The sequence below is a fragment of the Anarrhichthys ocellatus genome, unplaced genomic scaffold, assembly GCF_004355925.1.
Source record: "Anarrhichthys ocellatus isolate YVR2014 unplaced genomic scaffold, GSC_Weel_1.0 scaffold1, whole genome shotgun sequence".
Classification (NCBI taxonomy): domain Eukaryota; kingdom Metazoa; phylum Chordata; class Actinopteri; order Perciformes; family Anarhichadidae; genus Anarrhichthys; species Anarrhichthys ocellatus.
The window spans coordinates 3,991,171-4,015,458 of record NW_022280031.1 but is presented as its reverse complement, the minus strand read 5'-3'; the positions used below and the strand labels follow the sequence as shown (position 1 = coordinate 4,015,458).

General features: G+C 42.0%; 1 protein-coding gene across 5 annotated transcripts in view; it reads right to left on the bottom strand.

The window, feature by feature from the left end:
- kaznb (kazrin, periplakin interacting protein b) overlaps nt 1-24,288 on the bottom strand; it is a 100,480-nt gene that overhangs the window by 39,244 nt on the left and 36,948 nt on the right. For all 5 annotated transcript variants that reach the window (XM_031854784.1, XM_031854820.1, XM_031854828.1 and 2 more), the window contains one exon: nt 23,513-23,720. In XM_031854784.1, the coding sequence (XP_031710644.1) occupies nt 23,513-23,720 (208 nt within the window). The remainder of the gene's footprint in view (nt 1-23,512; nt 23,721-24,288) is intronic.

Sequence of the window (24,288 nt, the reverse complement as noted above, 5' to 3'; positions counted from 1 at the left end):
CATTCTGGGCACCACCTCGTGCAAACTATTCACTCTTGTGTGTTTGGAATGAAAGGTTAAACCCCTGCTTCACATATCTGAGTAACATACTTTGGCGAAAGAAGAGGGAAGGTGACCCGACAACAGTGCCCTAACTGACCCACCTCACAGCACCCCTTACAGGCTTCTCTGTCTCACACTGTCTATCCATGATAGTAAATACAAAAAATAAAAATCCATTACTTGCATTTAGTGTGTCATGGTGGCTTTGGAAGCTTGTTCAAAACTCTCTGTCAGCAGTCAGTTTAGCACTGCAGTGAATTGGACCGGGGCTTATTAAGATTAATAAAGAAAATCCTTTACATCCAGTGCAGCCCATCTCACTGTCACTATTCATATTACAACACGTGGATTACATAATAAGATTTGATAGTGAATGGACGTATGAGTTTGCGAAATACAAATAGTAAAGTCACTCTGTTATCCTTGGAGGAAGAAATACATCCCACAGAATTACATCCCCCTGGTGAGGTGATGAATTACCCATTGTGGTGGCGAGTTTAACAGTAATGGTGAAAAAAATTCAGCAAATGAAAAATGAGCCAGTAAGCCATCCACACCAGGACTACTCACAGCCAGTGTTACAATAGATGCTAAAGTCTTTAAGGTCATCGCCTTCTTGCAATACCTTACAGTTCTATAAGAACCTGAATCAGCTTTTCGCTCGGCAGTATACGCACCGCTCAGAATGACTAATGTCTCAGTGCGGGCACAATCTCCAGCAGGGAGTTGACCACTTACTCCTCTCCTACCGCATCAGAGAGCAGCACAGAGATGAGTTCCTGTGAAGCAGAGCATCCACATTTAATATCTAATCATCCTCTCCTCTCTGTCAATGCCTCAGCCTATGTGAGACTGTAATTAGTGGGATGGCAGTGGAAGTGCTAATTAGCATCTCAGCTAAGTTTTACTAACTTAACCACAGTGCTTCATGCACTTCATACACTTGCCAATAAGTGCACTTAAAATCTCGTCCAATTACTGCAGATTCTCCTACATGCAGCTCCAGTACAAACATTTGGTTGTTTTTAATAGTGACCTCTATTCAGGGTCGCAGAGTTTGTTTGTTGAAAGAAATAATCTCCCCCTTCATTTCAGAGCAATTAAATACATTTAGATACTAATATAAATAGTGGAATGGTAACGCTCTGTGCCGCTGTACACTCTTGGCGCTAAGAAACTGTGAAATGGCAGACTGAGGCAAGTCAAAGAAAACGGTGTCACACCTGTGAAGTCAAGTCGCCTATTCTGCTGGTTGTGAAACAGGATTGTAGCCTATGCAGAAGGTCTCTGCATGAATGGCTTGATATAATAGCTATAATAGGCATCAGTATGGTTGTAATACCGTACAGTACATATACCGTATGTTGCATTAGGTGTGTGTGTGTGTAATTCATGGTTGAAAGGATTCCTTTGTGAATGAATGTTGCAGGGTTCGTTCTTACAATGTTGATACAGATATGAAGAAATAATTGCAGTAGTGTTGCGATGTCATTTTTCATTTTAGGAAGCTATATAAAAGATGGTAATTTACTGTATCTATATGATATATGCATTGTTTCTTTTTTTATGTGATCATAAATGTCCTGCACACCCATCGTAAACCTGCAGACTGTGAGAGCATGTTCAAACAGTGTTTGATTGACATCTTTCTGACTCTATAAGGACGGATAACTTAGACCTTCATCATTCTTCAGTCTACCTTCAACCTGAACAAAAGTCTATTCAGAAGTGAATACACCTGTGGGGGTGCACAAGGCCCTTAAATCTGTTGTCAAAAAGTATTTATGTTATTTGCTGCAGTTGAATGGTACTAAGTCTGTTATATTCCAGCACAATGCAACCGTGTTTCAGAGCCAAATAGGTTTACAAGTATTAACTTGTCTCTGTTGGCTTTTTCACAATATTTTTCTCAAACCACTCGGCCAATACAGTACACAGATTTATTAATTGCAAGGATAAAACATTACTGTCCCTGATTCAGAGGTATTCAGGAAAGGTAGCAGTTAGTTAGTTCCTGATTACTTACTTACACATTTCTCAATAAATACTCAGAAATTTGTGTGTCTTGTTACAAAGTATTTAGCATTTAATGAATGACATTAAATGACATCTACAGGGAAGGGACCACCAGTTTCATGTTAGCTCACATAATTCAGCCAAATACCCTTTGGAACTAGAAATATCATCCAGGAGAAAGGCCAGCCTGAAACATGAAGCTAACTTTGACCGATAGCAGTGGAACGCAAGGAAGAAAGGACTTCACAGACCCAGTATCATTCATGAGTGATAGAAATGGAAGAAAACTGAAGTAAACTAATGTGAAACTTCTACGTCCAAGTTGAAAGTACTGTTGTCTGATGAAACTATGTCTCAGTAGAAGACAGCGCAACTTCCCCGGCAGCTGTCATGACAACGGTCTGATGCAAGCTGATGTTGAAAATGTCTGTTCAAAAACCAGATTAATCCATTTTTGGGGGGTTTAACCCCTTCAACATTTAATAATTCAACATTTATAAGATTTTTAGAGAATATGGTGTGTAAGAGTCACTGTGGTCTATGATGTTGGATGTTGAGTCATGCTAGTTTACAGAGCTCTCTCTTCCTCACTCTGTTTGTTTCCCTGCACTCCTGCTACAGGCGGTAATGATAATTACTGATAGGAAGCAGGGTAAGTAGGCAACAGTCCAAAAAGCTTCTCCACCTGTCCAGGAAGCTGACCTTTTGTGTGGTACTGTAGATCACAAGTGCAGACAATAGCCCACTGGCTTCGTGGTCCACTGAGTGATTAATGCATCTCATTAGCTGTAGGAGTTGAAACTGCTGAGAGCGACACAGGCACTTTTTCTCCGTATGTCAGTATGTACACTTTTTATTCGCCCTGCCTTTTCCTATGTTGCCGCCAACACTGCAAATGTCCTCTCTCTCACTGCCCCCTCTTCCCAGATCCTCCTTCATCAATCAACCTCTTCTCGAAGTTTTAAAATCCCCAAATCCCTCAACTCATCTAGTTCTTTCTCTCTTAGGATTTTTTTCCTCATGATTATTAAGATGCCTCTCCTGCACTCCAACTCCTGCAGCAATAGATGTCCCCTCTCTCTCTCTCTCTCTCCGTTTGTTTCTCTTTTGCTTTCTGTCCGTCACTCTTGCTCCCTCCGTCTTTAATGCGACTGCACTGAACATTATTCTTTCGATCTGCTGGGGCCACTTCCCAGTAGAGTAACTGCAGTAATAAGAGCAGAGAGGCTCTGAGATGCATACAGCCAGCACCATGCATGCAGGGCACCAGCCTGAGAGCCATGAAGTCCCTTAAACATAGTCAAACAGTAAGAGCAGAAGGCATATGAGAAACTTTCAAAACTTGATCTATGAACATTCATTTTTACAAATCCTTATGACACCAGCAATTCATCAACGAGACCACTGCGGTGTATCAGCATGGCGTCATTATCAAATCTGAAACATTGAAACAGTGAGTTTTCAGTTCCTGTGTCTACCTGAGGCAGTGCACTCTCCAGGGACAGAGTTTGAGCGACTGGAGACCTTCATCGTTCCCTCTTCCTCCAAAGTGTTGTCTGGTTAATTAATGAACAGTCAGCTCAGAGTCTTGAGGCACCATTTTGTTTCCTATTTGTACCATCCTTCTGTAGGCAGACCTCCCAAGACATTTCTGAGCATCTGGCTAACCTCATACAATAACCACTTTTTCACTTTGAACAGCCGAGGAAAGCTTCTATTTCAACACCGGAGATCAATTAACCATGAAAGTTACTGTGTGAAATTTGTCTGGGGGAAAGTAGGCTTACTGTTGTGTCGAGCAGAAGATTACTTTAATATTCACAGACAGGCAAATGTGTCTGAAGTGCCTAAAGAAAGCATAACTTATATTGTACTGAAAAATATCAAATGTAATTTTATGGGTCAGTGCTGCTCCTGTCTCACCATTAGTCAAATATACTACAAATATATTTCAGATTTTGTTACAATGTGGGATGTACGTATTTTGGAGTTTTTTTGGAGCCAATAATAATAAATCATACTGGTTCCAGATTCAATTCAATTCACCTTTTATTTATGCTCAGAGAGATACATTGAGAAAGTTTTACAAGTATGCCAAGTTCAAAACCACCATAAAACTCACATTCACGCACACACATAACAAGAAAAATCAAAGAAAAAGATGAAAAATAAACAAGTCCATAAAAGCACAAGGATGTGAGGTAAGAGTCGATCGAAAACCATCATCACTAAAATATGTAAAGTAAATCATTTTCCAAATGAGTTGACTGAAACTACTTGAAGACAAAATATCAAGCTGCAAAATTTGTTGCATAGCCGGGATTTGATGAACACTGAGCCCAAGAAATGTTAGCCACCAAAAACATCTTCATTTTTTCAATTGTCTCTACATTTCAGCTCTCTTCACAGTGATCTATAACCTGAAACCCTGCAGGCTGCAATTTAGTTTTTGCAAAAATACATATTCCCTCTATTTTAACATATTGTTTAGATTAAAGATCGTGACATTTAAGAATATCGGCTCTGAAAATCTGCCTAAAACAAATTTATGTGTAATGTAACCTTGTCCTCAGGTCATCAAATCCCCTGCTATAGCCAAAGACCACACCGAGGACATGTCCTCAGTGTCCTCTATGATAGCTATGGCCCCGACTGCAAATTAGTCCAGGCGGAAGAAGCAGCATATCTGAAAGCAAATTCCAGTTTATTTGCTGTCGGAACCTTTAACTGATCTGCTGAACCACTTTAATAAGACTTTAAATCGACCTTTACCAATAAACAAGGCACAGTAAGTGTTTTCTTACATCGACAGGTCTGTGCTAATTTGAACGAGTACAGTGGTATCAATGTTAAAACGTCTTGTTTTGTCTGAACTAACACACTGACTTGATGTACAGTGACAGAAAATGTGAGAAAAGCAGTAAATCCTCAAATTACATATTAGAGTATGTTTGGCGTTTTTAACTTAATTAATATACTCAAGCAAGTAATCAATCATAAAAGTTCTTGGTTGTGAATTTTCTGCCAATCAATTAATAGTGTCCGCTGCATGAATAACCTCAAACTATGGATGACTGAAGCTTTTATGTCAAATTCAAATGGGAGTGAATTCGATCAGATGCTGATTTAGTGCTCATTTAACAGGTCACACTTTGATGAAAACAATATCCAAGAACCAAACAAAATACCGTAGTTTCTTCTCTTAGATTGCCCGAAATCAACCGGAGAGGCCTCAGCATCCACCGCTGCTCTTTGGCATGACGTCATACCAGGGTTGCTAAGTAACAGTTGTGGCAGCAACCTTTGGCTTAAAGCTTTAACCCTCTCACGAAAGAAAATGTTAGAGCGCGTCAGAGAAAGTAGAGCCTCTGAATTACAAAGCATACAATTGATGTGCAGTATTAAAAGTCAAAAGTCTTCATGCATAAGTCCTGTTCAGAAACCTCGAGGTCACCGCACACAACTCTCATCACCTTAACTCTTTCAACTTTAACAGGGAGAGTAAAGAACACATTTTTAAAAAACATTTTCTTATGGAATGCCACTTTCTGTTAAATGCTCGCTGAACTACTGTTGCGTTTTTGCAACATCCTCTGCATCAGTTGTTTTGAAATATTAATTTTGCTCTCCTCTCCTCTCCTTTTTTTCAAGGAATGGTTTCATAACAACAGTGTTATGTTGTTGTACAGAATATCTTATAGAATACATGTAGGGAACGGTTAGCAGCAGTGGGAGGTGGGCCATCTTCGCTGAAGCAAAGACCACACAAATACATAACCTTTAGCAAAAAAGAGCAGAGGTACTATTTCACAGAGTACATGCCATACATTCAATGTGTGTGATTATTGTTTAGGCCTTAATATACTGACTACATTGATCCCTAGACAAGATCAGGATCCAGGAGAATTACCATCTCAGCTAAACCATTTTCTATATGATTTTCTGAAGCTATTAATACAGACACCAACCATACTCAAAGTTGAAGATAGAATGAGAGTGAGTCTCTCCATCACCTAAGTGCTCTGAAATAACGAAGGTAATGAGTGGCTGGCCTTTCTTAAATTAACCATTCTTCATCTTCATACCTGATCCTGGCCTAGAAATGTCAGAGCAGCTGGCTGCTGTTGGATCAGCAGGACTCGAGCTAAACAGGTTCATTTAGTGGTTAAGAATGTCAGGAAATGGCAGAGCCATCATACACAAAAATAAATAATATTTAAACAGATTTAGTAAGCTCATTATCACAGGGAAGTAGAGCTCACAGAATCAAAAATAATTGATGGTGTAAGTTTAGCTAATTGCTGGATTGCATTTTTAAGGAGCTGTTAAGAGCCACAGAAATAAGATGTAGGAAAAAGGAAAGCCTCAGAAGACTGCTCGTTCATTGTGTCGGACTGCTGTTTCAGTACAGCGAGCAGCGCCGCATAATGATTCACACTCATCCACTTCCTGTTTCATGATGTGCCTGTGCCCCCCTGTGACACAAACTCAATTAATTTGAAACGTATCACCCAATCATGGGCATTCACAGCACACACAAACACACACACACATACACACTGTCATTGCGCCTTGGCTTTCAGTGTGTAACGTCCACATATTGCTGATCACAAGGTTCAATGCTAGAATGGTATGTTCATATCCATATCTCCTGACAAGGCTGAAGACACACAATCGCATGAATCAAAAGTTACTGCACTGCAGCTGCACTGAATAGCAGCTAATGCATGTAGCGCCTCGCTGCATTTCTGACCCTGCTATGAAAAGTAATCCATTGCTGCTGCTGTACCTCCAGTTGTCTCAGGTCCATGCAGTTCCCATGGTATACAGCTGGGCCGCAGCATCTTCTCAGCCCTTCACACGAGGGACAAGTCCATATCTGTCCTTCCTCTTCCGCATTTTCTCTTTCTGTCCAAACACTGTTGATGCAGCATCAGTTTACTGCTCTGAGGAGCCCAGATGTGGGATTGGGACACAGATTACCATGGGGATCAACCTCCCATCATTTCCAACCCCCACCCGACCCTCCTAATGAACTATGGTAAAGCTTACCCTGTACCACCCTGCGATGGACTTGCCCACCCCCTGCTGGTTTAACCAACCCCACAGATCCCGCTCTACCATCACTCCCAGTATGGCAGATGGGACAGTCTTGTAAAGGCCAAAGACACTGATTCACTGCTGGCTTATAGTCATTCCTAAGCCGGCACCTTCATCCTCCTGCTGTGTAATCAGACAGCTGAAGAAGACTGTATTAGAAAGCTAATACGAGGTAGTGACACAGAGACATATGTAAGGCCCGAAACAATCTTGGTGTAATCCTTTGATATCAGCAGTATTAAAGGATCCACTTGGAACATAAAGTACTGCAGCAACAATGACTCCACTTCCTCTAATACCAAGAGCACGTTTGAACATGGAAATGAGACACTCTTGCAGTCACAGTCTGCATTCTTAACAGCCACTTCAGTATCTCACACCCCTGTTGGAGAAATCAAATGACATCAGTATGCTGTCTCCCCTGAGAGTACTTAACCAGCAGTGTACAAGTGCAGAAATCAGAAAAATCAACAGAAGGTGTGCTGAAATACTGTAAATACTACATGTCTGTGTGTTTACAGCACAGGCCCACTTTGCATTTACCATTATAATCATGTTGTCGTATTTACATCTTTAATATTATTATTATGGTTAATTTCTTTCTGGAAACCTTTTAAAAAGACAATTCTTTATTTCAGTGACATTCAATTATTTTGATCTGGCATTTCAACTCCTTTCAGTGCCTTCAACTTTGAACAACAACAAGACATTCCTCAGCCCACTTCTTCCAGCGTTCATGTTCAATTTACTCAAACTGCTTTCAGAGCTCACACTTCAGCTGACACCCTGTTTTAGTTTATACAATTGGACTGGCACTCATTTCTGTGATGACTTCCACTTCACCTGAAACTTGCCACTCAGTTTATCATTTCGACTGACATCTTAACTCCTTTCATGACAGTCACTTTGAGACCGTCCTCCGAAAAACGTCTGCATCAGTTGATTCAGCAGGGGCCCCAAGACGATAACTATTTACATTTCAGTGACAAGGCCTGTAAGCTGCTGCGATAATGACGGGAAGTTGTCTCTGTGCCGAAACCGCACCAAACCTAAACCATAGTGTTGTCGCAGTACAAATCAGATTTTTCAGCAGTGATCCGTTAAGGTTTTGGAAGGCATAGACCAATGATGTTCTTCTGCTGATAAGGGAGAAAACGTTTTAGGGTTTTAGGGTTTAGGGTGCTGTTTTAGGGGGTGGACGAACAACATGCTGTGTCGCTTAATTTGGAGGACTTGTAGTTTCTACTTCACTCAGCATTCACTCTTAAACTTCAACTTCTTTCAGGCATTCCATCTTAACATCCATGTCAAATTCTTTTAGTAGTTGTATTCCAACTGCCACTTCATCTTTAGCTTACTTCAGTACCTCAGCAATGTGTGAACTGTACATTTTCCGCAGCGACCAGGTATCATCAGATAACGTTGCCTTTTCTAGTCAATATAGACATGGGTTCAAATAAAAAAAAAGAAGTGACATTTGAGTAGAGCTCTGTTAAGCCTGGTTCATGAATTTAAGCACATTTCATAAACAAGCAAGAAATCTAAACAATGAGGCTTTGGGTTTGCAGCAAACCCACTCGATCAACCACGTAGCCAAGGTTTCTGTCAGCTACATGAGGAAAGACAGGAGTCGTGTCTGGAGGAGAGAACCAATTAGTCCTCTCCACCGCGGCTTGTCACCTGTCAGTCTGCTCATCCACAGCCTGATGGAAGAGCCTCTCCAGTCTGCTCATTCAAACCAATTAAGGTCTGGAGGTGTATTACCACACACTCATCACCTTTCTCTCACAGCACTTTGCTGCTCTTCACATCACAGCTCATTGGTCTGCTGAAAGTCTCAGAGTTTTACCCTTTCATATCATCTTGTCTGTTTCTATATCATCTCTTTTATAGTTGTATTAGATGTCCTCTGTGTGCCTTCCTCTCTCTTTTTGTCTCTTTATTTTTCCGTCTCTCTGTAACAGAAGGAAATACAGGAAGCAGCAAAAAATATTCTCCAATATTCTAACCTACAGAGAATAGCATCTATGTCTGTGAATGATCATGAATCAGTTTAGACATAATTTAAGTTATATTAAGCACAAAGACATTTGTGATGAAGAAAGATTAAAGAGGAGCGCGTTCATGGACTCATTCGAAATCTGGAAAAACCCTACAGCGCCTAATGGAAACAATGCAGCGACACCCATAAATACACAGACACTGACGAAAGGCTCGCCCCTCAACATTTCCCCTTTCTGTTGTCACACAAAACAATAAAACAAAACACTCGGATGTTGGGCTACAAAGGGCTGAACTGTTGTCACAGGCAGAGAGTGTGTGTGTGTGTATGGTGTTGCTTAGGCTGTCCAAACAGTTTATCCGTGTGAGATGGATGACTTATCTGGAACGATTCAAATTTCCACATTCCCTCTTGCAAAACACGCTACAGACCATGTAACTGTAAACCTCTCAGAAATTAGCTGTAATTTCGGAGCACATTTTGACTCAGCACTGAGATGGCTGGAATTCCCCATGACTGTAGTGGGAAAAGTAAAGGAAAAAGGACAAAAAACTGTTTCCCTTTTGCACCCTTATGGTCCTTTCCGTTTCATAATTAGCATTAGTGCTACAGGTCTTTGAAGTGAAACCAGCCATTACTCTACAGCTCTCCTGCTCCAGGTACTCATATACCTTTTAATTTATTCATAAAGGCAGCACAGTGTGAGTAGAAACCATTTAAACCCCTACCGGGCCTGTGTTAACTTGTTGAAAGGTCGAAACACGACTAATAAGGAAAAGTTGCATCTATCAACAGATATTAATGGTCACTTGAGCTTAACAGAGAATACCAGGACCTCTAATTGAGTCCAGATGGAGCAACCAGTCAGTCCATTCAGTAAACAGAAAGCCTGCAGAGGGCCCCGTTGGTCCTGCTGCTCGAGATGGTGAGCTTTCTCTTTCACACAGATCCATTTACACTTTGATTGGGCCTCACTTGACAGCAGAGAGAACGAATGCATGCAGAAAATGAACATGTGAGAAAGACAGAATAGACTCAAAGACCCTTTGAAGCTAATTGGCAAACAGCAGCGTGACAGAAGTGGTCATTACACCACCTCATCTCTTTTCTCTCTTTCTAAGACAGCAGTCGTGTTTAACACACCTGTAAATTACTCCAAAGCTCTATCAGCCTCCCCTATCTGCCAGTCCTCCCCCTCCTCCACAATAACACCATAATGATGCCACTGTTAGTACAGTGCTGCTCAGGCAGTGTGCTTTATGGACTGACCTCAAAGTCAATTCAGCAGCACACAGGGTCTATTAATGGAGCTAAGTCTGAAACTCCTCCTCTCCTCTCTTTTCTCATAACCTCCAATATTTATCCCCTTGCCTCTCCTCACCTCTTCTCTTTAGTTTTTGCTTGAGGACCTCACCGTGGATAGTAAATTACACACACCCAGCTCTTTTCGTTCAGACCAGTTCCTTGACAAAGCACTGCAGCAGACGCTCTGCAGCCCTGTGGCACACATTAACCTCATAAAGGTAAAGTAATAGAGCCTGTCTCAGCTGACACACAATAGCAGTAAAAAAATGTATCACGGCACGAGTGCCTCCCTGAGACGAGACCCACAGGTAAACTCGACTCAGTAAAACACACAGGTATGGCAGGCGGCCGGCTACTATCCGTCCACAGCAGATGATTGTGTCCGAATATTTAATACTACCATGAAATAAACGGCTTCAGTTTTGTTGTCATTAGCCTCTCTGGTGCACACAATTTGGAAATGAGGAGGTTTTGCTGCAGGGATGGAACAGAGGCATACTTGGGGGTTTGGGAGCACATTCCTGGACAGAAAGAGTAGCTGAGTCTCTTGCCGTGGTTAATTTAGGGAGTCTGTGGGAAACCCCTGAATATGAAACCCCCCTCCAAAAACCCACACCACTTCAAGTAATGGCGGCCATATTGAATGGAACTCATTGTTCGGAGGCCAGAACGGAAGATTCCATCACTTTCGTCCAGTCGCTCGATCTGTCGTCTTAACAATGAGGGGGCCAACACCAGAGAGTGGCTGCGGGGGTAATACCAGACGACAGAGGAGGAAAAAGTAGAAGGACGATAGCTGCTAAAGGGGTGGTTAAATGGGAAATACACTAATTTTACAGGTCTGCGTAGCTGCACTAAAACAGTTGTACAAAGTCTCTGTTTTTGGCTCTGGGCTCTTTGTGAAGTCTGAGAAAACAACCTTGGCGACATCACTAGGGTTATCGCAGCACTTTTTTATGAAAGGCCTGCATTACAAACAAGGCAAAAGGCAAGAATGAGCTGTGGGCCACTCTTGGTGATTGTTTCTAGTATTTTGTCCACCTCATCTATATCAATAATTGGAGACAAAAAATGAATAACACTTCTCAGTTTAACTCAATACAAACTACAGCCTCCAAAATGTCCATTATGTTGAAACACCTCTCTGTATAACCTTGTTGAAGATAGGGTTATATTGCAGTGCTGTATTATTTAACTACAGTACATTAAAACTAGATTTGATACAGAGCCCCTCAACAAGACATGAGGTGTAAAAGCAGAGTCGCCTAAAGTGCCTTATCATTTAATTATTTTCTGTGCTTTAGTGGTCCATTCGGCCAAACAAAATAATTCGATTAAAACTAAGTTAATCCTATTTACAAAAACTTGACACGTCTCTGGGGTCTGTGGCACCGCTTATTTACCAGACCTATCTCCACAGCGCTGTGTCAGCGTTAAAGAAAGGTCCGGCTCCACATTATCATTTTTGCACTGGCTAAAAAAAGGCTGTAGCTTGTTTGTATTTCTTTGAACCAAACATAATCCTCTTGACGGTGTCCCTTGCAAAATAGATGGGGAGGGGAATGCAACGTGAAATACGCGGCCAATGGCAGAGTTATACAGTCTACATCCAGCGAGTCAGACTACAACGCAAGCAATCAAGTTGCCTTATAGGTAGAGTAAGATCCAGCAAATTCAGAGCTCAAACTATGAGCACAAGTCAAGAATCTCAGTCTCTGCTGCATCATCCAACACTAACACCATCTTTTGAAGGTACAAATGTCGGGTGTGTCCAAACATGAGTAACAACATCTAAAAATCTGTTTTAACCAGGACACAGCAAAACCAACATGCGGAAGACAAAAACAATCAATAAAGCACAGTTAACAAAAGTTGTATCAGGGACACAGTTCTGAAGTGTTGACTCACACACATCATTTACAGTCTGAAGAAATGAGGATGTGTGTGGTGAAAAATAGCTACTCAGCCTGAGATATATAAGAAAATAATGATCAAATGTGAGAATCATATGAGAAAGTGGCATGCCATTCAATCAATAAAGTGAGTCACTGCAGCGAGGAGCCATACAGTTTAATTTGTCTTATTGCTATGCATGAAAACTGAAATAATGTTGATATAAAAATGAAGAGTCTAACTCAGCAGTAGCCTGCTGGGAATATTAACGCAGCTCTCTGTATCCTTGGTTTACCCTATTAGTCATAATGGGAAGCAGATACTGTAAAGCTAGAAAGACATGCTGAATAGAATAGAAACTGCTGATTGTTTCATTCTTATTTTCCTTGCAATTTGCATAATTCAGGATCAAATGGCCCATGGCAATTTCATTGAGTAGGCATAGATGTAGAGTCAATTTGGAATTTTACAAACTTCTATCAGCTTTTGGCGTGTATTTTTTTTTTTTTATTGAGGATGCAGATCTATCCTAATTCCAAAAAGGGAACAATGAGTGCAATTAATCAGTGGGGATTAATACGTGGTATGTAATCAGATCCTTTTAGGTGGAAAAATGAGGTTGAAAATAGACGCTTTTAAGAAACAGAAAGCAATCTCTCTGGCCATTGATCGGACTGCCCGCTAGCTGTGAGCAACTTTAAGAGGCTTGGTGATAAAGATGCCTCTTTGAATTGCCTCCTCTAAAACAGGAATGCACAAACACGCTTCTAACAATACAGAAATAAGCTTTGAGAAACACCGTCCTGTCTCCTGCTAGGTGGAGCACATTTGCTTTGAGGGGAATTTTAGTCACTTATTGCAAAAAAATAAACATATATAAGGAATACATATACACAACCTTTTCAACAGAGCCACAGCGTGTTTGTGTGTGTATGCCTAAGCACACGGGGTAGAGTAATTGGCGACCTGATAAATATTTGTATAGAACCTCCTCAGCAGGAGAAAACAGACAGGCATGCTTTCAACACTAATGCCTTTGGGCTGCAGACCAAAAATAATTCAGGGATGGAGCCCACTTACATGCTTCATCTCAACATTTCAGGGGGCCCGGAGAGTCGATGATGATGCGTCAACAAAAACAGTCAAATGTAATGTTATGCTGTTTTGTAATAACTGATTTTCTTTTCCCTAAAAAATATAAAAATACATACATAAATAATGAAATAACCGAAGGAGACATTTCTACAGATACAACAAATGTAAACAACAAAGAAGAGTGAATCATTTTTGGATTGTGTGTCTGGTTTTGGTCGATAATGGGTTCACAACAAGTAGCTTTAATCCAGAAAGACAGCATGAGATAAAGTTTAGTGACGTTCTTTCCAACTTTAATGGCGTGCTTTGTCAGGAGTACGTAATCCCATTTGTGAAATCCATGTTCTCTCTGATGATGAATTCAAACACTGAATTGATTCATTTTAGAGTGACTGGAAACAGCCTGAGCAGCGGTGCTCGGTGGAACGCCACCACAAAGGGAACAGTGAGGTGTGTGTTGCAGTGAGAGCCATGTCGCTGCAGGGAGGAGCAGTGTGGAGATATATGGAAGATATATGGAGAGAAACATGGAAAGTCAACCACAACTCCTACATGCAGGCACATGTTCTGACTCAGGTAGCATCTAATCAATGTTTTTATCGATTTATACAGTCAGTCTTTTTGTTGCAGTCGGTAATTGTTTACTCACAGCAAAACCACAATTTCCAAAAGCCCAAAATCGTAAAATGTCTCATTTAGTTTGACCAATTAAATTTACAAGAATACAAAACAGCAAAAGACAGGCAGATATTCTCACATTATGAGGCAAACTAGTGAATGTTTAGCATTTTTGCTTGATGAACCACATATTTGATTGTTGAAGTATCTGTAAATTAACTTTTGTCCATCAACTCAAGTTGCATTTATCATTTTCATTATCAATTCAATTTAAATTGGAAAAGCTGTGAAATATGTCCATCACAATTTACGAAAAAGCCCAAGTTGACATATTTAGATTGCTTGTTTTGTGTAACCAACAATCTGAAACCCAAAGAGCTTCGTTTAACTGTCACGGAGGACTCAAAAAACACAGTACATGTTTACATTTAGAGAAGCACAAAACAGTGAATCCTTGGCATTTTTTGCTTAACATTTAAATCGTTGCTTCTTAATTTTCAGTTGCTAATCAATCAATCATCTAATAAATTCAGCTCAAATTCTAAGATAGGTTTTGAGGATTTTTAGGACAGAAGGTGGACAGACTGTAAAGTATATGCATGTACGTTGTTTTAAATTATTTGAGAGGAGATGACACCGGAGTGCAATACAAATGATTTGCCATGTATGGATTGTGTGGGTGTTTAAAAGTGCACAGCATTGTCCTGATGTTCAGGATGTCTTCAACCCATCAATCCTGTGAGAGGCCTGCGTGAACCAGATGATTTGGAGAAGTGGCAAAGTGTTCTGCTTATCCTCCGCTCTGCTGGAATGTCACGCTTTGCGTCCTCTGGATACGAGGGGGTGTTCTGCTCTTCCTCAAAACTCATTTTCCTCCATGTCTACTCCATTTTCTCCTGGGAATGGATTTAAACTGCAGCCAAGGCAACAATATGTACCAGCAGCAATAAAAAGTCTCCACTGCTAAAGCAATGAGGCATTTTAATAGGATGAGCCGAGACTGTTGTGAAGGCAACCGGGCTTTCTCTGCCTTGCTATCTGTCTCTTCCTCACTTTCTTAGAGTTGCAATTGTTTGAAGTTTGGACTCTACAGGGATTTGGATGATTTAAGGTGAAAATGAAGGGTTAGATGTGTACAGTGGAGGCGTGAGGAAGGCGGGGGACGGGAGTTAAAGTCGGATCATTATCTGCGCCTCATGTTGCAAAGCGGGCACCACAACACCCAGGCACTGGCCGTGAAACATCCCACTCGGGAGGATTATTCTACGCACGCTGTCAGAGCTCATTCTTCGTCTCAGCGCAGACGTATAGCGAATCGTGTTCACTCGTGAGTCCAGTGTGTCATTAATGGAGACATACAGTGTATCCTCCATCACATGAGATGCTACTGTGTCAGGCTTCAGTCAGACACCCTGCTATCAACGGACCTCAACATAACACCATCCTACCATTGTCTTGTACTACCTTCCTTATCCAGAGAGTCAGGGAGATCGTCGTAAGTGAGCTGTTGCACGTTTCCCAATCCTGGACCTACAGTATGAACTTAGATGCACATGATGAAGTTGAAACATCCAGTGGGTCCATAAAACACAATCAGGAAGCACAACTTCACCCAATCCACAACATGAATTCTCTTCGGACATATGGTGGTGATAAATACAAGATACCCACCAACGATACGAGGAGTTCTTATTTCCTACAGTCCATTTCCTTTTTAAAGAGTACTTTACTGCATGCAAAGTTATGATGAGGGGCCCATGTGAAGGAAATGGGGGAGAAAAGGACCATAACAGGGAGCGATAACGGTGAGGAATATCCTCATTAGTCAATGCCTCTCTCTACTCCCCAACCAATAAAAGCCATTCTCATAATGTGCTGTTAACCTGAGCCATGACCTAGACACAATAAATCCATATATCTTCATAAAAATAAAAAAAAATCATCTGGGAAACAAAGTGTCCTGAGCTGGTAGGAATGCAACAGTTAAACAAAGTAATTCAGTTCATGAAGGTAATTAGCATACGTAGACATATCAGTCTTCTTGATAGGAATAATATCATCTCAGAGGCAGAATGTCACACCGGAGAGCCATTCAATGCTTAGTGTCACGGTTAAAGTACTCCTCCGTTTTCCTTGAATTGGCTTTCACTGACTTGCTCTGTGAAGTTTCATTCAGATAAAGCCTGCCAGGAACATTTGAGTGCAGAGGAATATCTGTTGGAGATGTACCCTGTCTTAGAGTTGGCATCTTTCTTAGCACTTCCATTTCTGGTTCTGCTCCACTGCCTGTCTACCTACCTGCCCCGCCTGCCTTTTTGCAGGCTCATTCTTCCTAAGGTGGCAGTTCAAATCAAGGGCCGTGTGGTGATGTCACTGCCTGTGGCCATCTGCCACCCAAACCGAAGGAACCCCACCACCAGCTGGCATCCAGAGCAACACTTCCTTCACCTCTGCTAATAGACCTGAGACACACGAGGGTCAGCCATCTTCTGTCAAATCTGACCCTTCACAAAATGCTGCAACCTGAAATCAGTAGCACGCCACAATGCCCTCCCGATGAACCACAAACTTGGAAAGATTTCAGAGTGACTGGAACACTAGAGGCCAACTTCCTCTGCCCCTGTATGGACATGAAATTGAATATGTGCCGCCCAGCTGTCCTCCCTATGCAGCCACATTCAGGAGTGGAAACTCTTTCAGAAGTCAAAGTCCAGGGGGCTTCTGCTCCCACTGTCAACCTGCACAGCTCTGTCAGTTCATTACCTGGGTTTGCGTTCCATTAGAAAGCAAAACAAATAACCAGAGTCATTATTTATTTAAAGCCATTACCAGGCACTGTAGAACAAAGGCAGCCAATGTGCCAGTAAGTACTTCTAACCCCTGTTCAGCTATTAAGTGCAGAAACACTCAACTAAAATTGAAAAAATATGGAGCGTAAAATAAATTAAACACTGAAAAGGGACCTTAGCTATGAAGTAAATACACAATATGGCTCATATTACAGTTGCAAGCCAATTAGAAGTATGTGTTTACTCCTTATACTGTATGTATCTGTCATATTTTGTTTTTGCATTGGTCTCAACTTGCTTTTTCTTGTTTGTTTTAAATTGCACATGCTGTCATATTTTTGTCAGCTTTCAGTGACTTATCAATCCAGTTGTACCCTCAATATTATGATTAAATGGTTTGTATTCATCTACATTTAACTTCAGCTGGGTTCCAAGAAAGTAATGCAGCAACAATGTCGTAAATTCCTAATTTGAAAGTAGGTACTGTATGCCATTCGTCCACCATCATTCAAGAGGATAATGAGGAAATGAAGCTCTAGCGTAAGTTCAGACAGGAAGACTATATAATCTTGCATGCCTAAGCCCATAGCTTATTTACCATACATCTGTTATCACTCCTCATGCAGACACACTCATCGTTTCCTTGCTGTTATGGTTTGGGGCTGTCAATCACGATATCAGCTGTCTAGATCAGGTGGTCTCTCTAGCCAATAGCACAACAACACGAGGACATCGTTAGGCTATTGTCTTGCTGCTGTCTCTCTTAAATATGATTGTCTCTCTACCTTCAGTACGTTCAGGCTGCAGTTGGGGGATTTATATTGTTGCCGCTCGGGGCAATCACAACTCGATCACAAATCTCCTTGTGGAGTTCAAGCACCAAAGAATTTCTGTGTAACGCATTAACGCAGCATCTGTCATAATAAATGTTAACTACTAATCATTCGCTTGTCTCTCCTGATTGAACTGTAAGATCACTGCCTTTTGCAAACATCACTGGAGTCTGAAAAGCTTCACCAAATGTACGAGTAAAACCTCTCCACCCCCCAGCGCCGGTGTTTTCATCTGGTTGTGGAGCCCCAGGAGTCCTCGCTATGCCATGATTAGTTATTTTACTGGAGGAAGTCCAGTGAGGAAGAGGATGAGAGAGGGAGACATGGTAGGGGAGTGAGGGGCTGCCTCCCTCTTGCTATTGTTTGGATACAGTTCCTCTCACGCTGCATTGACCACAGACAGGGCGTGGCTGAGGGAGGCCAGGCAGGGAATATCAGGAGGGGAGGGGGTGAGGTATTCGGGTGGTGATGGATATAGGGGGGGAAGGTTAGAGCACATTGCATACTTTCTCTGCATGTGGACAGCGAACAGGAAGGCGGGTGGTCCCTGGTGAGCATTACAGTGAGAGAAAGAGAAGAGCTGGAGTGGGTGGGAGTTTGCCCCTGTAGTTTGCCGCTCTGTTCCTATAGCCCTGCTCATGTGCACGATGAAGTAATGAGAGACCCGGGGCCTCTGACAAACTCAGGCCAGATGGGGAGAGGATTCTTCACCACAATTACTCAGCAGAGAGCATTAGAGCCAATGCAACTTCTCCTCTTCAGAGAAAAGATAATCACTGGGTCTTTTAGGAGAATACTTAATCAACACTGGGTTTCAGCTCTCTGTACAGTTTGGATGATGTCTTTCAAGGTCTCTGCTGAGCTACCTTCCTCTATCCCTGAATACAATACCCCAGCAGGCTCAACAGCACTTCAGCTGGTTCTGGAAGTAGTTTTTACAAATCTAAATTCTCCTCTACAAGTTTAATTTAAAGGATACTTTTAACGTACCTCAACATACTGAATCAACATAAAAAAAGACTGGAGTGAATTTTGCTTCATGAACAAAAGGTACACAATGTATCTATACAGTATATACTGTATTTGTCACACTCAACAAACAATTATTTTTGGTGTAAAGGGCCGTGTCTTTTGCAAACAGACTAAAATCCAAGTCAATCTTAGTCCTGATTACAATAAAAAACCTTTAATATTCAGCGCCACCAATACATGATACCATAGAAACACTGGACTCTCCTAAATTATTTGACGATACCATAATGGTCATCAGTGTTAATTGTTTAAATTTGTTAATAAGAAACCTTTTTGTCTGTGTTACATTGAATGGTTGTTAATATTAGAATAACAATGAGCCCCTATACCACTGTCACCATGGAGAAGAAGCCAGTCACAGGCAAGAATCAGAGCTGTAGCAAATTCAAAACTTTTTGTCAGGGAACCAAATAAACAGCTATAGTTACCAAATACATCCACAATTCAACCCAAATCTGAAATTGAATGATTCAGGTTTGTAAAAAGCATAATCTTTGGCCTCCACTTCCTGTTCTGGCAGCAGATATGAAAGATTTTTAAGCTCTGGATTTCCTCACCAAATTCTCCTTGGGAGTTGACCTCGTACTACCTGTAACTTTCCATCAATGCACCAAATATTTTAAGATGCAGGTGCTCATCTTTTGTTCAGCCTGGTCCCGGATGTGCACCAACTGCAAGCCAACAAACATTCCCAATGCCGAAAATTACTTTTACTTCCATAATCCTGAGCATCCGAAATAACTCTTCTGACTGTAAAGCTTTGGTCTTAACCTTGAGCCCCTTATTTTACCTTGACCGTGACCGGGACAAGTGAAAATGTGTCATCCATACTCCTCATGCTGTATGAGTCACTCACAGCTGCCTCATGGTAGTGTTTTAAAAAAAGGTTTATGGATTAGTATTGGCAGATTCCCATGAGTCTGTCATGAGCACTTCCTCACCAACCGACTGCAGGGTACCGATCTACCAGGAGCATCAGAGCATAAATAATGTAATACCCCATAAGGTGAGCTCACATTGATTTTAGAGGACAAAATATTTTCATAAGGCCTCTGTTCCCCAAGACAAATTGAGTCCAAGCGAAATCTTTTTCCTCACAAGTCAGATGAACATTAGATATGGCAGCAATGCAGTCGCTTGGTGCTGAAACATCAGCGTCGTTTATGAACGTTCAACAAATCATTGACATCGACGTGATGGATTAAGAGGACTGGCCAATAATAAAGGGGTGTCATCACCCTGGCAATGAATACATCACTGTCAGTGGCTTGAATAAAAGAATGCTGGTCGTTCCTTTCCCGTTGACTCTCCTGTACTCTAAAAGAAAGACAAGACATACACAAACAATCTCTTATAAACAGAGATATGCTTTGAAATATTACACAAAAGCAAAAAGCATAGTTAAACTAATCCTGATGCACAGCATATCGACTGAAGGTTTCTGGTGATTTAATGTCTTGTTTCTTACGATTAATTCGAGAGCACACATACAGTATATAAGAAGAGGATGTAGTCACTATGACGTCACCCATTGGTTTGTGGTCGGACTTTTTGAAGCCTCGATTTCAGCCTTTTGACCATCGCCATCTTGTTTTCTTGCCACCAGACGTGACACGCAATCTGTCAATCAAAAGGTAGCCAGGCCCTAAAGCCTACCCTGCTCTATCTTCTATTTTACTCTAAATGTGACCATAATTTACTCAACGAACATCATGCTGTATGAAAGAAGACTTGTTTCCGATAATTTCTGCCACCAGAGAAGTGGTTCCCCGATGGCCATTAGAAAGAATGCAAGTTTAAGTAACTTCTGCATTGACTTAACTTTTCAGACCCGGCAGTTGCCGCCTGGGTGAGAAGGACAGACTGCAAGGCCAAGGGAAACAGCAGGCTTTAATCGCTGTGTTCATAGCCTTCTCGGACATCTATCAGAGATGTTATTGAAGCTCCACAGGGAAACCGCAAAAATCCTGGCATTTTGGCATTGTATAATATAATTTATATACAGGAAGACAGTTCATGCATATTAAAAAACCCTGTCTGTGCGGTTGCTTTGATCGTGCAGAGGGCAGAGCCAACAAATGGACTAACACACAGCCTTGCCTTGAGATGGATACACACCTAAAGAACATTTAATCTCCCTAAACTACTGGACGCTTGCTCATCACACATCAAAACCGCCTAATCCGAAAGATCTCTCAGACGAATCATCTTAAATCTAAAATCTTAAAAAAACATCGTAGTTCTCAGGCTCATCCCTCTCGGCTGTGTTACTTTAAAGGAAAAGAGTGTGGTGAGGTCTGTGTGGCTGTGTTTGGTTTGATCAGTCACCTGACTGCTGGCCTGGCCTCTGGGAACAGGAAGTATGACATCACTGACATTCAGGAATGCGGGAATGTCAGGCTGCCTGTTAACACTGCTGGAACGAAACAGAGAGCGAGCCGGACAACCGCGACAGATAACTCAATGCAGCTGAGTTATTCCAACCCTAAAGACTAAACACTCAGGCCAAGTTTTCAGACCAACTTCAGCCCTGTGAGGGAAAAACGCTACTCTTCATTTGAATGAGTCCATTGTGTCGACGCACGGCCGTCCAGCAAATAAGTTGAACGTGGCTCAACTTTAGCACAATGACGGCTGATATACTGGCCAATCAAATACATGCAAGAACACATTCCTAAGACCAAGACCACATCGTATTTCTACTGCTTACCCTGCGACCCTCAAAACAAAAGATTCGATGATTGGTGACATGATAACTTGCCTGAGTTATAAAATCTCTCCTCATGATGATGAACAGCTGTTTAGTGTTAGGGCATCTGATAAGCCTTCGCAAACATTTATCTGTCACTCAAACTAGACTTCCTGGATCATATTGTCTCAATAGTTAATACAGCAAACCCCGAACAACCATTGCATTTTTGACAAGCTGCCTTGCCTGCGTACTTTGTGTGTACCTGGATGATTAAAAAGTATATCCACTAGCAGCACATGAATCCTGGTCAATACTTGATTCTCTTCATTGAGAACCTCCAGTTTACACAATATGAATATAACCAAACACTGGTGGGGGTTTCTTTATTGTTGTTGGGGGCACGAGAGAAAAAGTAGCAGTAGTGAGAATCTTTATTTCTCTCTAATAACTTTCAGCTAATACTGTGATTTGTTCACTGTGTGCTGGTGAGTTTATATCACATTCGGATTAACTGCCCCCACTGTTCATGTGCTTAACGGGGTATTAAGTCAATTTATTTGTATTTCACTTCCATAAAGTTGAGGGACTTGCAAGGCGCAATTAAAAACAGGATGTCCAAAACCAAAGCAGTTAAGGTTCCATAATTACTGTCTTAGATTTCCCATAATGCAACTTGATAGCAAATTGTATCTCTAAGATGATGTCATCATAAAAGCAGTGTTATTTTTGCAGAAGACCTTATACAGATGATCATCATGTGTTAAATCAGTGAAGTTGAGGACGCATTAATGCATTGATTCCTGAGAGCATGCAAAACCAAGAGTCTGAGAAAAACGCAGGACATGCATGACTCACATGCCAAGTACATCAGCGCTCTGAAAACAACATTTCACACAGATCAGCCCTTAGCCTTCAGGGCCAGCAGCAGATAGAAGGAATCACCTGCTGCTGCACCACATATGCCCAACACAGGGAACCATTTAATGGACACTGACAGCAAGCTGTCTGATAGGGTATGATCGCAATAACTCCCTGGGCTTCTAAACGTGTTCGAGACAATTGCAGTCCTGCAACATATGGTCTTTTTGTTCAGTGGTCTTTTCACTATTTCAGCAAGCCAAACTTTCTGTACATGCAGGCGATGCATGTCTGTCATGTCTTGCTACATTCTGCTGTAAGATTTAAGTTTGTTGTGGCTAATTAGTTGCAAAATAAACTGATTTGATCAGTGGCCTTTGCTGTTCAGTTCAGGGTAACAAGTTAATTTTGTAATCACAGGGACTTCCCCTTACACGGTTGTTCCACTCATTACAAAATAAATCTCATTAATGATTCCAAGATGTCAGCTATATAAAAGTAGCTGAGCTGAATCTGTCATAAAAAGGTTTGATTATTAATTGCAACCAAGCATCATTAGGAATGCAACAACTAGTCAATATAAAACTGTATATATTATTCATAGTCTTTGGGTTATTGCTGACATGACATGAAGCCAAAACTTCGACATTCCCATGAAAACTTCAGCTTAAAGCTCATTTCTCATTCATCACATCTCTTTCCCAGCTAAGTGACGGAGCCATGGTGTCTGTCGGCAGGCAGTCACCCGTCAGAGATGTGGGCATACAGATTCTGGGCCTAAAGCTCAGTTTGAGACTCCTTGCCAGAGTCGGCAAGAGAGCGGAGAAGGAGCCAGAGCTGGAAGGAGTGCAGCCCCAGAGGAGTCCAGCTGCTGCCTGGGAAACCAAACCCGGACCGGCTCTGGCCCACGCTCTCTAACCCCAGCCCCTCCCGTCTAATAACAACACCCAGTCTGCTTCTTGTTCTCTTTTTTTTCAATCTGCTGCTTTTTCCACTGGTTGTTCATTCTGGTTGTGGACTTTGGGTAAAAATGAGTCTTTGGAGGAACCAGGGAATGATATTATACTCCCCGCTACACATTCCTCGAATACTTCCCACAGTTGATTTCAGAACACTCTCACACGTTCATGTTCTCACTCTCACACACACGCAGAGAGTCAGAGGATTAGGTGTGAGTGTGTTCACATTCACACACACACACACACACACACATACATGCACATGCTGTGACACTCACCCCGGTAGTGCAGGCTGTCATCGTGGTGGTTGTACTGGTGGTGGTTCTCCAAGGCAGGGGGGCTGCTGGCACCCAGCTCTGTCAGTCTGCGGCTGGTGGCGGAGAGCTCGGAGCGGAGGTTGGTCACTTCCTGACTGGCGGACTGGATGGCCCCATCAATCCTCTGTGCCAGCTGTTTGTTGTCTTCCATCATTTTAAGAATTTTCCCCTGAGGACCAGATCCACACAGAGCAGCATGATGTCAAGTGGAGCATTAGAGGGGGTGACGCTTCCTCCTCCTCCTATCCCCCTCTCCTCCTCTCCTCCTCCACCTGTGCTTCCTCTCCTACAGTTTACTTCGCACATATAAAGAAAAAAGCCAAAACGACGGTGCCTCTTCTGTTCTCCACAGGGTAGCACAGAGATGATGTCTACCTGTTACTGCACAAAGAATAACGCCTGTGTGGCCGAGCACCACACAGTCAGAGAAAGCATGTGTGTGTGTGTGTGTGTGCAGGGCAAAGGAGAAAGATAGTGAGCGTGGGAGAAAGAGAGGAAGAGAGAACGTAAAGAGAGTGGAGAGAGAAAAAACAGAAGAGAAAAAGAGATTTAGCTCAGCGGGCGGAGGGGAAAGTGAGTGCTCCCGCAGAGGAGAATGTGCTGTGAGCAGCTGCTCTCAGAGAGGACCCAGCACACACTGAGATGACATGCAGCCTTTTAAATGGATTGTACCATGTGCTGGAGGACCAGGGGAGAGGGGGGGACGCAGTTGGACTGAGCTGCTCTCCAACAACTCT